We start from the raw sequence: 16,659 nt of genomic DNA on the forward strand, positions 1-16,659 counted from the left end.
GACAAAGCAGAAACAGCAGCTTCCAGAATTCCCTTCCTTCTCCTGAAGATTAATATAAGTAAATTGCACAAGCACATAGCCTGGATTCAGGCTTTCTGAGACCTGTCTTATTAAGTCTGTTCCTGATAATGAGAGAACTTTTGTGAACAATTAAGCAAGTGGCTTTGAAAGAAAACTGGAGAAGCGACAGATGGTGATGCACACAGACATCTTTGAGAATTCAGAGATGGAGTGAACACTGGGTTCAGTTTCACATGCTTGGGCTTTCTAGCGTCCACTGAGGAGATGATAAGCCGCCAAACAAAGAAGATTAAAAAATTATTTGCTAATTTATAAATTCAGTATCTGCTTCATGTTCCTATCAAGAAGATATCCAAGAAAAAGAGACAATGGAGATCGAGGATAAGAACAGGTAAAAAAAAAATATTCCTGAAATAATTTTCTGTTAGGCTGACATGTTCTTGCTCAAACCCCCATGGTCAATAAGTTAAAAACTGAGTCTGAGACTTGCATATTGCTTGTTAAAAATTGCTACTTTTAAAGGTGAAATTAATTTCTTAAGTTACAGAATCATATATAGGTGCCAGGATCTGCTTCATTTACTTATGAATTGTTTCTGTGAAATTTATGAGAACTGCTTGAAAAAATTCATCACTCCTGTGAGTGACAGATTCAAAGTCTAACATTCAATTTACATGTACAGACTACATTTGCTGTAGCATTTTTTTAAGCAAGTAAAAGAGAAAAGTTTTCTTCCTGCACTTGCCTAACTTTGAATCTGACATATTATTTTACTGGGAAGAATGTATAATCTTGCTAACAGCTAAAAAGCAAAGCAAATTCCTTGTGTGAACACTGTCTAAACAAATCTTAGGAGAGAAATGCTTATTTGGATGTTACGTTGTAATTAGAAGTGTTCTTATTTGCTATCAGTAGGCCTCCATGAAGACAATAGCCTCCACCCTCAGCCTTGCATTCTGCAGAATCTCCACTGCTGTACGCTATAATGTACAGCCTCTGTTTTTTTCCTGTGTGTTAGGAAGGTGGGCTTCACATTGTGTTAGCAACAGCTGACTATTGTGTCAGAGTCTGTTCCACTGGCTTCCTGGGTAATTTTGTGAAAATTCATGAAAGTTGTATATTTTTATTGCAGGGTGACTGCGGGGTAGAAAATTTGGGGGTTTGAGTCTCTCTGTTTTTCTTCTAGATCAGTTAACTAGGCCCTCCTAATGCAAAATTTGTACATCTGAAAATCTCTGAGGTTTAGACACTGCCCAAATTATCCATGCTGCAAGCTCTTCTATAATCCAGTAAGACATGAAGGTCTCTTTTAAAGACCTAGTCTGATGGTCAGCTTGGCTGGCATCAAGGACTAAAACTGGACCAGAGATGAAACTACAGAACTGTCAGGGACAAGAGCTGGAAAGTATGGATTGTCCTAGATTGAGCTGCAAGGCCAATATTCAAGCTGGAGATAGGGCACTGGACAGAGGTGGGACTGATTAAATCAGGCTTCACAGAGGCAAGCAGACTTGACTTGACACATACTTGACTTTTAAGTGTGAATGGCTCAATCTGTTCTGTTAAAAGCAGATTTCTTGCAGTGAGCATTAGTCATGCTGCCAATAATTTTAAATTCTATATTTCAATATTGACATTTTTGGATACTATTAAATGATAGGCTTTGTTCCACCAAGATGAAAAATGACAAATATCCTGTCGTGACAGCTATATAGTGATTTCCACTCATTTGGTTCCATACAGTTTATGTTTTTTATGGAAGTCTCAGTCAAATTGAGTTTCCATTAGACTATGTAATGATATTTCAGAATCTCCAGTGGACTTTTTTTTTTAATTCCAGTATCAGTCAATTATAAAAAATTACAGATCTCAAAGATTTTGGTAAAGTATTTTACCTGAGCTTCAACTTTAATATTGATATCATACCTAGCTATTTTTAATGGTAGTCAAGTTTCAGTTTTTAAATCTGTGTGCAAAATGAGGGCTTTAACTTGAAGCAAATATCTCTGTTTCAGCAGGCCCTTGTGCCCTTTTGATGTGTGCCCTTCCTGCAGCATGTCTTTAGTCCACTGCAAATAGATGCTTTTTGGGGTAGGGCCAAGCTTTTAAGCTTTTTATTTTTTTTTTTTTTTGGTACAGTGTCTATAATAAGACTGGTTCCAGTTGGAGCTTCATGGAGTTTATGCAATATATAAAAAAATAACAGCTGAAGTACCAACTTCCTGTCCAGGTTTTGAAGTTTTAGAATTCTTCCCGTCATTATATATATTTGGTACTATTAAGTTAATTAATGGTAATAGAACTGCAATTCCTTTAACTTTCCACCCTCATTCTTCTTTCTATCCATGTTCAGATGCAATACAAATATTTTAAAAAAAATCATTTTTAGCTAATTAAAATGAACTTCTCCAGAAGGCCTTCGTTGATTACCCTGCAGGTAGATTTTTGCTGCAATGTTCATTTGTGTTAAGCGCATGTGTTTATCTGGTTACTGTGCAGCTACAAAAATCTTTGGGTACTGAAGTGCTTTAAACTGGTCCATGACGGGACAGAGGGAGTACAGCCACACTACTCTGTGTGAGTCTTCTCTGACTGTGAAACCCTTTATTGCTGTATTTTTTTTTTTGTAGTGTGGCTGCTTCTGTTCAAGATAGGCTAACTGAAGAGAAGTTAACATAGGCTTACTTAACTTTGCACTTAAGTCACGCCCATGTTTCAATAGAGATTTTACATAAATTAAAATAATAGACATATTGTACCTAATCAGCTCTTTCCATAAATGTGTATGTGTAAATATGAATACACATGCATAACAAATAGGCATACAATCTGTTGTACATTTAAAAATCTGCTCTTCAAAATATAGCCTCTATAGGTGTCCTGTACCCCATCTCACTTTCCTTTACCTTTGAAGAAAACTCCCTTGACTTCTACACTTCTTGGTTCTCATCTGTCCAAATATACTGAGGTATGCCAAGCAGCATGCCATATCTGTTCTGTCACACTGACAGAGATGAAAACAACAATGACAGCATTTTCAAAAGCACCCTGCCCCAACTAGTGAAAGTTTTGCCATCCACTTCACTGGAAGCATTTAGGATGTCTTTATGTCTTATCCTTGCTGAAGCTAGAGGCTAGTACACCGTCCGTGCTGAAGATACCACCGCTGCCTTGTGCTTTGTGTGTCAGCTCTGTCAAAATGAGACAAATTAGCTCAAACAATTCAAATAGCAAGAATTTGTTAAATTGGGTAATACCATCTGAACCAGAGTAAGGTGCAATTATGTAAGACATTCCACCAGTAAATCAGAAAGAAGAGTGAAATGCAGTGGGAGTGGAGAAGGCTGGAGGTACTTGATGTCTTACCCCATGCTGTCTTACGTATGTAGGACACAACATAGAAACACAGCCTCTGATTCCCAGTGAACGATTCTGTAACTCTTCTGTATGAGCTAGTGTTTGCAGCAATATTTACCTCCAGCTACTACAGTTGTGTGACTGGACTTGTCATGTAACCCAGGAATCTCTTTCACTTCTTTTCTATGTTATTCCAGAAGAGGATACACTGTGTCATTTCTTCCCCTTTTCCTCTCTTCCTTTCACTAGGCCTTACATATGGCTCATTTTTCTTCCTCGGTGCCACCCGTTCTTCTGTTGTCTGCAATACAACATATTTCTATATGAAAACCTGTTATGAAGGAGCTAGAAATTATACAGAGCTGGTAAAGAGCTAGCACTATCTGAAATGATATTACTGGGTATCATCCACTATCTGATGTACAGATACTTGCAAAGGTGCTTGAAGTTTCCATACTATGCTGGGCCTTGTTGTCATCAGCAAGGAAGGGTTGGTGGGGAATGTGGAGCTCAAGGGCAGCCTCGGCTGCAGTGACCATGAGATGTGGTAGAGTTCAAGATCCTTAGGGCAGTAAGGAGGGTGCACAGCAAGCTCTCTACCCTGGACTTCAGGAGAGCAGACTTTGGCCTCTTCGAGGACCTGCTTGTCTAAGTACCATGGGATAAAGCCCTGGAGGGAAGAGGGGCCCAAGAAGGTTGGTTGATATTCAAGGATCACCTCCTCTGTGCTCAGGAGCGATGCACCCCAACAAAGAGGAAGTTGGGCAAAAATGCCAGGAGGCCTGCATGGATGAACAAGGAGCTTCTGGACCAACTGAAAAACAAAAAGGAAGCCTACAGAGGGTGGAAGCAAGGACAGGTAGCCTGGGACGAAGAGATTGCCTGAGCGGCTAGGAATCAGGTAGGAAAGGGTAAAGCCCAGACAGAATTAAAGCTGGCTAGGGACATCAAGGGCAACAAGAAAAGCTTCTCTAGGTATGCTGGAGATAAAAGGAAGACCAGGGAGAATGTGGGCCCTCTCCAGGAGGAAACGGAAGACCTGGTTACATGGGACGTGTACTCAATTAATTTTTGCCTCAGACTTCATCGGTTAGGCATCTAGCCACATCATTCAAGTTGCAGAAGGCAAAAGCAGGTACTGGGAAGAATAAAGAACTGCGCATTGTAGGAGAAGAGCAGGTTTGAGACCATCTAAGGAACCTGAAGGTGCACAAGTCCATGGGACCTGATGAGATGCATCTGCAGGTCCTGAGGGAACTGGCAGGTGAAGTTGCCAAGCCACTGTCCATCATACTGGAGAAGTCATGGCAGTCTGGTGAGGTTCCTGCTGACTGGAAAGGGGAAACATAACTCCCATTTTTAAAAAAGGAAACAAAGAAGACCCAGGGAACTACAGACCAGTCAGTCTCCCTGTGTGCTCGGCAAGGTCATGGAGCAGATTCTCCTGGAAACCATGCTAAGGCACATGGAGAGCAAGGAGGTGGCTGGTGGCAGCCAACACGGCTTCACAAAGGGCAGATCATGCCTGACCAATTTGGTGGCCTTCTATGATGGGGTGACAGCATGGGTGGCCAAGGGACGAGCAACTGATGTCATCTACCTGGACTTGTGCAAGGCATTTGACACTGTCCCGCAAAACATCCTTCTCTCTAACCTGGAGAGACATGGATTTGATGGACAGACCACTCAGTGGATAAGGAATTGGCTGGATGTCCAGACTTAAAGAGTGATGGTTAATGGCTTGATTTCCAAGTAGAGACCAGTGACGAGTGGCATTCCTCAGAGGTCAGTACTGGTGCCAGCCTTGTTTAACATCTTTGTTGGTAACATGGACAGTGGCATAGAATGCACCCTCAGCAAGTTCGCCGATGACACCAAGCTGTGTAGTGTGGTCAACACAATGGAAGGAAGAGAGGCCATCCAGAGGGACCTTGACAGGCTGGAGAGGTGGGCCCGTGCCAACCTCATGAAGTTCAACCAGGCCAAGTGCAAGGTCCTGCACATGGGTTGTGGCAATCCCAGGCACAAATACAGGCTGGGCGGAGAATGGATTGAGAGCAGCCCTGAGGAGAAGGACTTGAGAGTGTTGATGGATGAGAAGCTCAGCATGAGGTGGCAATGTGTGCTTGCAGCCCGGAAAGCAACCACATCCTGGGCTGCATCAAAAGAAGCATGGCCGGGAGATTGACAGAGGTGATTCTCCTTCTCTCCTTTACTCCGCTTTTGTGAGACTCCCACCTGGAGTACCGCATCCAGTTCTGGAGCCCCCAGCATCAGAAGGACATGGACCTGTTGGAGCGAGTCCAGAGGAGGGCCATTAAGATGATCAGAGGGCTGGATCACTTCTCCTATGAGGATAGCCTGAGAGAGTTGGGGCTGTTCAGCCTGGAGAAGAGAAGGCTCTGGGGAGACCTTATAGCCCTCTTCCAGTACCTAATGGGGGCTTGTAGGAAAGACAGGGAGAAACTATTCAGCAAGGCCTGTTACAATAGGACAAGGGGTAATGGTTTTAAAATAGAGGGAGGTAGATTCACACTGGATATAAGGAAATTTTTTTTTTACAATGAGGGTGGTGGAACACTGGAACAGGTTGTCCAGAGAGGTAGTAGATGCCTCATCTCTAGAAACATTCAAGGCCAGATTGGATGAGGCTCTTAACAACCTGATCTGGTTGGAAATGTCCCTGCTTCTTGCAGGGGAGTTGGACTAGATGACCTTTAAAGGTCCCTTCCAACTCAAGCTATTATATGATTCTATGATTCTCAGTTATGGCTTTTCATAATGTAAGAAAATTTACTATCTTGTATATCCTTCTGTTTGATATTCTCATTTTCTGCAAATACACAGGGCTCTGTTCACTGATGTCTAGAAAATGTCATGGAGCTTTCCAGCATGATTAGATGCAGTATTCAGAAGCAACAAGGATGGAGACATACTTCTTAAAAATGACTAATGCATGTCAATCTGGGGCCACTGATCTCATTTTAGTTATTGAGTGGATTTTTCTTACTTATGTAGAAAGATAATAGCTTCATTAAGTACTCTGAAATGAAAACAAGAAAAATGTCTTCAGGTAGTGTGGAAAAAAATACCTTTGATAAGCTCATTACCATGTGTCCTAAATGCAGGTGGAAAACCTAGGCCTGGATTCATTATGGTATTTAGGAAGCTACATTAGGCACTGAAATCAATTTGCAAATTTAAGCTCTGCTTTTTTGATATTTCAAGGTTAAAGTGGGTGTTCTAAATCTGGCCCTTTTATTGGCACCAAAAGCTGTAAGAAAACACCACCAGTAATTTAACATATTACTTGTTAAAAAATGTATGCCAACAGCAATTCTTGCAACACTGTAGTCCCTCCTAATGCAATTCCCTAAAGAGCAATTGAGTTTATTTTTATCACTATTTTGGTTTAATCTTTTGCATAATTTGAAATGCCAAGCATTTTGTGCTGGTATTTTGTTATTTGTACCATCTGGAATAGAAAACCCTGTGATTCTCAGCAATTCGAATTTGTGGAGTAATGGTTATTGTACCATAATTAAGAGTAAGGTTAGGTCCTCTCTTCAAGGACTTAATTTAAAGTAGTCTCTTCCTACAGGTAGATCTACGAGGAAATTTTACTTTGGCATTTGAGAAGATTTTGAAAATGTATCATTTATTTGTGCCTTATTGCTCTGCTCTTCATTTGCAAAGAAGAAACTGAAACAAGTCTAACAGATTTTAGGTCAAAACTAGATATTTTGTGTGAAGCAAAAGCTTCACAGGCCAGAGGGTTTGTTTTGTTTTTTTTTTTTGTGGTCATTTGTATGACGTAGAACTAGGGCCATTCCAGTGATTGCTTTTAAGAAAAAAATGACTTGTTTTCTGCTAATGGAGCTATTCAAATAAAATAGAAACTTTCCAATAAGGGATGGCTTTCCAATGAGTAGCACATGTGTCATGAGCCAATAGTAGATTTATTCTCAGGCTTCTTGAAAATGCATTAGTAAGCAAGGATAAAGCAAGCTTCTGGTAGTGACTACAGACCAATGCAATCTGTAATCTCCAGCTAATGTGAAATATATGCAACGTAATGTTTAGAACATCTGTTAGAAACAGTTAAGGAATTGATTTAAGAATGAAGGTAAGTGCTTAGTGTGTTGTAGAAGTTGTGATTTTGTTTGGCGTGCACTGTCTCAAATCTAGAGGTAGCTGTTGAGTCACTGCTACTTGCCTGCCAGCACTGCAGAATGTTATTTGCTGCCCTGGAAGCGACTGTACTGCAGTAGTTTCCTCTTGCATTGGTGACCTAACAATGCTTGTTTCTTATGACACCACATACTCTTTTTGCAGACTCCCTTCCATCTTTTTAAGCACAGTGATAAGGAAGGAGTGGCCTGTACCCACCTCTTTCTGCTAATGCACACTTATTTTAAATTATTGGTTGTATGAGCATATTCCACTACACAGAATTCTCTGTTTTCAAGGAAATGCCACTATGAAAATGGCTTTTGTTTTGCTTTATAAAAATATTTGAATGTTGCAGAGACTTATTCCATTTTTTTAATTGCATGCCCCTTCTTGTTGGGGTTCTATGACCTAATTCTGAAGCAAACAGAACACTTGTTTACAGCCACAGGAGGATTTTCTATATGTATTTTTAAATCTAAATGTGGTTCTGCTTGGAAAAGTGGTCATAAAAGTATGATAATAGCAATTTCTATATGTAGTATTTAAAAATTCTCAAATTAGTCCAAATCATTTTAGATTTAAAATATTTTTTTTTTCTAACTGCCTTGGCTACAAAATTCCCACCTGCTCAGGTCAAATGGATATTTTTACATTGTCATATACAATCATTAATAGTAGTTCTGTGTAACAAATATGTATGTGATACCTTTAACTTCACTAGGATTACACACCTTCCATAGTTCTGTTTTCCAAAGGGATAAGCAAGATTAAAAATAAAAAAAAGGTTCAGATTTTTTTTTGTTGTGAAAATCTGCAAACTGGAACATGTACTCTTTTTTGGTCAGACAGGGTAATTTCTAGTCCCTTTTCTAAGATATTTTTATTTAGATATCAGGAAAACAAAGGTTTACAAACATCACTGTCATAAGCTGTAAAAAAGATTTTTATAATGGAAAACAGGATATGTATAAATCACTTCGTAATAAAAAAGAGATCTATCTTCTACATTCCTTCCCAGATGAATGGCCAGGATGTTGCTGATAGAAATTAGCATTATAATTAAGGCTGTAGAAGTGGCTTTAAATTCCAGTTAAGTTTCTGCAAATAGATTTCTGCTGAAAATGTACTTGGAATACTTCTACTCTTTTTTTTTTCTTTTTTTTTTTCTCTTTTTTTTTTTTTTTTTTTAGAGTTTGAGAAGAGCTCAGTTTTCCCCATTCTTTGGATCTGGTATTGGTGTTGATTTTCCTTATCTTTGTTACTTTCATCAGTGCTTTGTTTTGTTAGGCGGCTGTGCCATCAAATTGGTAAATTGAAATTCTGGCATCACTTAAATCAGTGGCAGTCTTGCTTACTATTATCAATAGAAACACTAGTCAATAAATAAAATGAGATGGGGCCCCAGGGAAGGGGCCAGAACTCAAAGGGTAAGCGGCATAGCACTGGTCGTGTCTAAAAAACTTAACAGCCTTTGGCCCTAAAGCAAAATGTTCTTGTCTGTTCTGCCTGTGAGGAGGTGTCCCTGGTTTACGAACCATGCCTGATCATTGTCCTGAAGACTGGTAGTGGTTATGGGTCAAAACTGTGCCAAGAAACATGCCAACAATTAAACAGTGATGATCAAAGGGCTGCATTGGAACACATGCCTTAGCCATGCTTATTCCATTAATACAGAGATACTAAGAGGATGAACATCTTGCTTCTATCTGGATGGACAGAAAAAAAACCCAACCAAACCAAACAACCCAAAGGCAGAAATTATCAAAAGGGGAAAACAGAGTAGAAAATGCATGATAAAGGAGAGGCAAATGAAAAGTGTCCCATAGTAAACACAAATGGGACATTCATTCCTCCTAGTATGAAAAAACAGTCTCCCTTGTAACAAGAGGATCAGATTGATGAGGGGAACAGGTATGGCTAATTTCCAGGAGCTCAGGAGTCCAACTCCTTTGTCCAGAACCATGCATGGTTCCAGTTCTGCATCACCGGTTCTTCCCAACTCCTCCCCCTCTACTGCAAAGGTCACATACTAGACAGAATCTGTGGTACCCAAAGTTTTTTCCTCCAGTATTAATGTTAAATCATAACAGGACATAATTTGGGAGTATTGCCTTGTCATGTGATGTGACATAGGTTGGGGAACTTCAGCCAATCATTGACAGCAGGATTGTCTGTGCCCCTGAAAGCATCCCGCCATTTGAGATGTTCAGCATAGAAAGGTGGCTGTTAGGTGAGGTAGCTCTGTTTCTCTCCAGGGTCCCATTCAAACAATTGTGTGTGCTTCATGATATGCTAAATAACTTCTGTGATCTCAACTGGTGAAAAAGAATTAGATTTTGCCAGTGTGGCTTGGTGGTTCAACTGGTCTGGAGACTGTTTTAGTGGCTAATATGGATGGGATTGCAACTTGCAACTCCTTCCACCTTGTACAGTCATCCACACTTGTGCCCCTCCTGCCATGCTCTTCTGCAGGTAGTTTATTCCCTTGATATCAAGACCTAAAAAGATAAACATAAGAGACTGGAAGGCAGCCTTAGGCCATAGTATGAAAAATTCTGTGAAGAGGATGTAACAAAATGGAAAGTTAAAAAGATGAAACAATAGGAAAAATTAACAGTCTTAAATTAAAGCAAAGAGTTAGGTCCATCTTGTTTAAGTTAAAATAGGTTTTTTAATTATTTCTGGTGAAAGCAGGATCAGATCTACAAAATTTCTAACATTTTCTTATAGTCCTGTAGTATTCAATATAAAAATATTGCAGATGAATGAAGTAAGATGTTGTAGCACTGGCAAAGCTCTGTCTACCTAGATACTATGTTGCATTCTGATCCACCTGACCTTTGTGGTTTTTAAATTTCCTTCCGCTTTAGTGGGTTCATCTTTTCTTAGCTTGATACAGTTTCTGCAAACAAGTTCATTGTGTCTTTTCCCCTTCCACAGAAAGTCTGATATCTGTTGCTGCCAAGTAGCAGTTTTTATCCGTATCACTGAGTAAAGTAATAAATGTTTTACTTTAGTCAGGGACTGGAATTGAGGACCTGTTGGAATGAAATGGAATTGTTGCCTGGAGGTCTGTAGTCCATCTTCCTACTCAAAGCAGGAGGGTCTCCAACACTGGATCAGTCATGGCTAAGCCTTGAAAGTATCCCAACATGAAGAGTGCCTCTAGACAACCCATGCCAGTACTGCACTACTGTCCTAGTGACAGTTTTTCTCCTGCTGTCCAGTGTGAACCTGCCAAGCTGCAGTGTGATGCCACTGCCCCTTGTTACAGTCTTGCATATTAGGAAGAGTTCAGCTCCATCACCTTTGTAACTGCCCTTCAGGTAGTTGTGGGATGTTACCATATTGCAACTGAGTCTCCTCCTCATCTGACTCAAACAAGCCCACCTCTGCCATTTTCTCCTTGTAGGTCACATGCTTTGGGCTCCTGACCCTGTTGGCAGTCCTCTGCCTGGGTCTGTACCTGAGGAAACCCAAACCATCACATTCTGGTTACAATATCCTAGATTCAGCCCCATCAGCACTAAGCGGAGACACACTTCCCTTGATCTGTGGGTCATCCTTCTAGGAAGAACACGGCCTGGTATCCCCAACTCCTTTGAAGCAGGGCTGCTCCTCAGCCCATTGCCGACACACAGCCCACGCTCCCAGGTGTGGAACTTTGCACACAGTGACACTTAGAGGTTTCTGTTGGGCCCCTCCACAAGTTTCTCAAGGTCCCCTTAGCTCATTGGGATCATGGGTACGCTAAAGCTCTGCTTTCAGGAGAGAAGCGCTTTCTGTAAGTCTTGAATGGCATTAGGACTTACCACACACCTTATGAGATATTCATGGTCAATCGAGTGTCTGACAGAAGAGCAGAAAAATGAGGTTTCCTTCTGTGTTCTGCATCCTTGAGAAATATGTTTACTAGCACTCTGCGTGCTCCATGTCGTGGTGCCTGTATGCTGGGAATTACGTGAAATAGAAATTACGTGTGCTTCCCTGCCGGCCTGCCCTGATTAAGGAGGAATTTGGATGCGGTAACGTCCCTGGATCCCAGCGTCTGTCACGGCTCACCGCAGCATCATACCACGCCTGCACCGCCCGGCCAAGCGAAGCTGCGTCCCCTCCCCTCGCCCGAGGCGACCGGGCTCGTTCACCCGAGGGTCCCGGCAGGCAGCGACCAGCCCCGCGAACGGGGCATAGGGCCGCGGGAAGCCTCACCCAGCTCTGCGGGGCCTCCCTGCGCGGCGGCCGGGCCGGGCCGGGCCGGGCCGGCACCCGCAGCGGGAGCCTCACTGATGGGCTAGGCCAGGCCAGGCCGGGTGCCCTTCTCCCCCACCGCCGCCACTGCTGCTTTTAGAGCGGCTTCTCCACCCGCTGCCTCCTCTCCTCCCCTCCCCTCTCCTCCTTCCTCTTCCTCCGCGGCGCAGACCTCAGGGCCAGCCCCTCCCTTTCGCCGCCCTGCTCAGCCCCACCCCTTCCCCGTGTGGGGAGCGGCGGCGGCGGCCGGAGCAGCTAACGGTCCTTTGTGCGCCGCGGCGGGCATGTGAGTGGCAGCGGGACGGGACAGGACGGGAACCGCGGGCATGCGGGAGCGGGTCCGGTCGCAGGCCCGGCGGCTCCTCCCCATCCCCGGAGAGGGGGGCAGGCGCCCGCTCATCCCTGTACCCGCCGGCGCCCATCTCGGGCCTGCGGGGTTCCGGCGGGGGAGTGGGCGGCGGGGCGGGGCAGGGACGGGCAGGGTGCAGCGCGGCTCTCTTCAGCCGGTGTCTCTCTCGTGTTGCCGCAGGCTGGCCCGGGTGACCGTCCTCCATGACTGCCTGGGCTGCCGGACCTTCGAGCTGCCGCCTTCCGGGGCTGTGGGGGACGTGAAGGCGCGGATTGGCGCGGAATCCGGCTTCCCCCCCGCCGAGCAGCGGCTGTGGCACCGCGGGAGAGAGGTGAGGGGGCGCGGGGGGCGGCGGGGAGTGTGTGTGTGTGTGTGTGGGGGGCATCTCGCCTTCTCTGGCACCGCCGCGGTGCGGGGAGTCCCCGCCCGCCTGCCCTCTGCGTGGTGCCGGGTCCGCCGGTGCGCGGGCAGCACAAGTTTGTGCGCGGCCTGCGCTGTGAGCCCCTCGGGGGGGCGAGGAGGCCATTTGGACAAGCAGCTAACCTCGTGCTTCTCTTGGTGGGGCCAGCTTTTATCCTTCGAGCTTTTCTGTCTTTTTCTGCCATAATCCATGTGCTTTATCCTTATTTCTTCGGAGGGGAGCGGAAGATTCACCTGGGAGTGCTGATGTGCTTGTTCTGGCTTCCTTTCGATCTTTAATTGATTTTCTGCCTGCTCACCAGCTTCAACAGCAGAGTTGACATCACCAGGACAGGAAGCTCTTACAAGATAAACACTGATGTCTGCGTACAGGAGAGAGAGTCAAATGAATGAATGACCTTGTTCTGTTGAAGACATTGGCCTGGGGTCACCATTTCAGTACTGCTTGCCATGCTTCTAGCTACACTTTTGGGAATTGGGACCCTGGAGATATTGGTGGGATGGGATGAGTAAGGCAAGAAGGGGAGAGAGAGGAGGTTGGAAGTTAGGGTTAAATAGGGAAAGGGGACTTGCAAATGCGTAAAAGAGAAAAGAAGGCTCCAGGGAGACCTCACTGCTGCCTTCCAACAGGGGGAAAGATGGAGAAAGACTTCATAATAAGGCCTGTAGTGACAGGATAAGGGGGTAGGTTTTAATCGGGCATAAGGAAGAAATATCAGTGTGATGAGGCACTGGAATAGATTGCCTAGAGAAATTGTGGATGTCCCATCCCTGGAAGTCTTCAAGAACAGGTTGGGTGGGGCTTTGAGCGACCTGGTCTAGTGAAAGATGTCCCTGCCCATGGCAGGGAGATTGGACGAAATGATCTTTGAAGGTCCCTTCCACCCTAAACCATTCTGTGATGCTAGGAAAGAACTAAGTGTTAGTAGTTGTGTTAGAACTTAGCTAACACCTTAACTAGGTATTAGAAGCTTTTAAGAACCTATGTGGGGAACACAAGTAATCTTTGAGCACTCAGGTTTGAAACAAACTGCCTGTATAGCTTATCTTTTATTTTCTTGCCTGGTTTTGTGTGTCCTTGTTTTTTTCTCTCCAGGCCTTCCTGTTTTGGGAGGAAGGAGATCTGTATATCACTTTCTAAAGTTTGTCTGGAAGCAAAGATCTGAGCAGCACTGTCTGGCACAGAAAACTATCTTTTTGAGAGGGAACAGTCAGTAAGCAAACTGGAATAGCTATTCTGTTTTGGTTGTTTTTTTTTTTTTTAATATTGAACTAAAATACGTACAGGAATACTTGTACTGTAGCAATTTTGAAAGTCCTGTATAAACTTTTGAACTGCTGTTACTGGGATCAAATTATTTTTTAATTTACTGGGATGGTAAAATATTCATCAGTGAATCTTTTTTTTTCTATAAAGCTGCTATGTGCAATTTACAAATGTTAAGTGAAAACTGGTATCTCTTTCTCTCATAGTTCCTTTCAATGTTAAACTATTCGTTTGAATCTGTTCATTCTCCTAGTTTCTGCTGGTGTTTTGCTATAAAAAATCCTACTTGAGAAAATTTGGTTATGGTATCCCTTTAATACTTGGTGATGTGCTTCAGCATTCTGTGGATTCTTTTTTATTTTAGTGAGCCCTGCGTGGGTGGTATATCCAATTTAAGCTATTTTACATCTTGTGACAAGATCATCTCAAGTATAACACTTCTGTAGGAACTTACAACAAACACACTGTTGTTGTAAGTACTATCTAAAACTTTAAGTAAAAAGGAATATATTTTTTTTCTTATTAATGTTTTAAAATTATGACTACATACTGTGGACAAGGACTGTCTTTTGCTTATTAAACAAAGTTACATTGTAAGAATTTACATCTGTGTAAGCACCAGCTTCTTTCTAGTGGTTTGTTTTTACCTATCCAAGTGAGGAAGTAGTCCTGAACTTTGCTATAAACTGAGACTAATATAATAATATAATTTCAATATAGTTTGCTGTAAATGGAAACCAATTTGAATTGGCTAGGTTTCTAATTAGCATAGCACAGATTCTAATTCTACATTTGTTATCGTGGTATGCAGGATAGCATCACATCGTACATGACTGGGACACACTTATAATATGAAACTAGAATTGCAACAAAACCATCATGTGCTATGATTACTGAATACTTTTAGCAATGTCTGCTAAGGAATTGGTTGCTTAGTTTGCCCCAGTTTCTCTGTGATGTTCTACATGAGTCCATAGGTCTGCATGCAAAGGTAATGGGGAGATAAGACTTAAATTTTTCAAGGGTGTTTCTGTGAGATACTTTTGTCTCTTTGCATTCTGTATTACTAGCTGCTTTGAGCTGGACACTACTTACCTTAAGACTCCTATGAAATTGCTTAGACAACATACTTCCTGTATATGTTTCTTATGAGCATGCACCTTAGAACAATAACTGCTTTAGTTGTATGCTTCCAGAAGTTCCCAGAACATAGAACTTTTCAAATGTGAAAATGAGAGGCTGTGACTTGCTCATTGTGTGCTTCTATAGGCATTTTTTCCACCTGATTTATTTGTGGCTGGTTTTTTTTCGTCCTGTTACTGACAAACTGATACTTCATCTGAGGAGTATCATTAGGCAGAGGAGGCCATCCTAGACCTCAGGGTCTGAAAGTGCTGCTCAAACTGGATACTGGAGTATTTTTATACTTTTAGGTAAAACCAGACTTCATAGAATAAATATGTAGGAAGAGAAGCTACAGTAAACTATTTATGCTGCAGAGTGTTTTGACCAAGATCTGTCTTATTTTTTATTTCAGTTATCTGATGGTATCAAGATTGTGGATCTTCAGAAGTCTCAAAATCAAGTTTTTCTGAAGCTTCAGTCAAAAGGGTTGAAAGGAGGAGGTATGAAAAATACTTCTCTCTGTTTATAAACTGGAAGGTCAAAGCATTTTCTAACACAGTCTGTAGCTAATTGGAATTATTCCCCTATTTAAATGGGAAGAAATTATTTTTCTTTTAAGTCGTAGGTATCTCTTCACTTGTTCTTTTCATTATGCTCCAGGGGCATTAAACTTCTCTTTTTGAGTGCCCTGGTGTTTGATTTTTTTCTTTGTAATTTCATGGGTGAAAATTGGAATATTGCTGTCTCTTGGAGTCGGTAAAACTTGCCTTGCAGTAGTGTTAATAGCTGCCTTGTCTCATATAAAACAAGCTGAATACTTGTAAACAGTTCAGATACTGAAAGGATATATTTTCAGTAACCACTGTGTAGATATCTATACCATTAGTAAAAAGCTTTTTATTTCTTCTGATTTTTTTTTTGTTTATTTGTTTTTCTTTTGATTCTGTATATTTAGTTACGTTTTTGTTACAAAAATTGCAGATATATCTGTTTGTATGGTATCTTGAATTAGATTATGATACCTGAATATCTTCAGAAATGCTCTAAATAAAATCTGTAATGATTATGTTACTTGGTTGCTAGCATTAATATTCTTTTAACAATAATTTTATTAGAAGGGAATGAAATAAATGTTAATGGGATGATAGGAAGAAACCCTTCTCTTCATGCAGCTATTTTATTTGGTGTCACAAAACATTGTATTTCTTAGCTTATGTAAACCATAATTGTACTGGCTGATGATTTTCTAGTGACAGAGGGAAATGAAGTGTTTGTATATTAGCCAAAGTTCATATTCTCTAGAACCTGCAGTGGATAGAAAATGCCTATGGAAATGGACCCCATGGTTCTATGGCATAGAACATTTTTCTTTTTCTCATTCTTGACTGTTTGCTCTGGTAATTTTTTTGCTGTATGTGTGTCAATAAAAAGGTGTGTTTTTTTTTTTTTTTTTTTTTTCCTTCTTCTCTGAACTGTTTTTTTTTGCTATGCAAGTATATGGAGAAGTATATGTGTAGTAGCCCTAAGAACTCTTTCATGGGAAAGAAAAACTGTTGCTGTTTTTTGTGCCTAGGAATGGAATATTTGGCTGTGAGATTTTCTTTCTAAGCTGTCCATATCTAGATAAAGCACTTAACTTTTTCTGGCCTACTACTCTAGTGTAAGTCAGTTTAAAAGATCTGAAGTCTTTAGGACCTTT

General features: G+C 41.9%; 1 protein-coding gene across 2 annotated transcripts in view; it reads left to right on the top strand.

The window, feature by feature from the left end:
- The first annotated feature begins 312 nt into the window (after positions 1-312).
- Positions 313-16,659, top strand: part of SACS (sacsin molecular chaperone) — a 47,833-nt gene continuing 31,486 nt past the window's right edge. Inside the window, exons 1-3 of one of the 2 annotated variants that reach the window (XM_086739509.1) lie at positions 313-412; positions 12,329-12,479; positions 15,373-15,460. In XM_086739509.1, the coding sequence (XP_086595635.1) occupies positions 390-412; positions 12,329-12,479; positions 15,373-15,460 (262 nt within the window). In that variant the 5' untranslated portion in view covers positions 313-389. Of the gene's footprint in view, positions 413-12,009; positions 12,086-12,328; positions 12,480-15,372; positions 15,461-16,659 lie in introns of those variants that run through there. The other variant, XM_086739510.1, reaches the window with a different exon arrangement.

This window comes from Chlamydotis macqueenii, chromosome 1 (assembly GCF_036417535.1).
Source record: "Chlamydotis macqueenii isolate bChlMac1 chromosome 1, bChlMac1.mat, whole genome shotgun sequence".
Taxonomy (NCBI): domain Eukaryota; kingdom Metazoa; phylum Chordata; class Aves; order Otidiformes; family Otididae; genus Chlamydotis; species Chlamydotis macqueenii.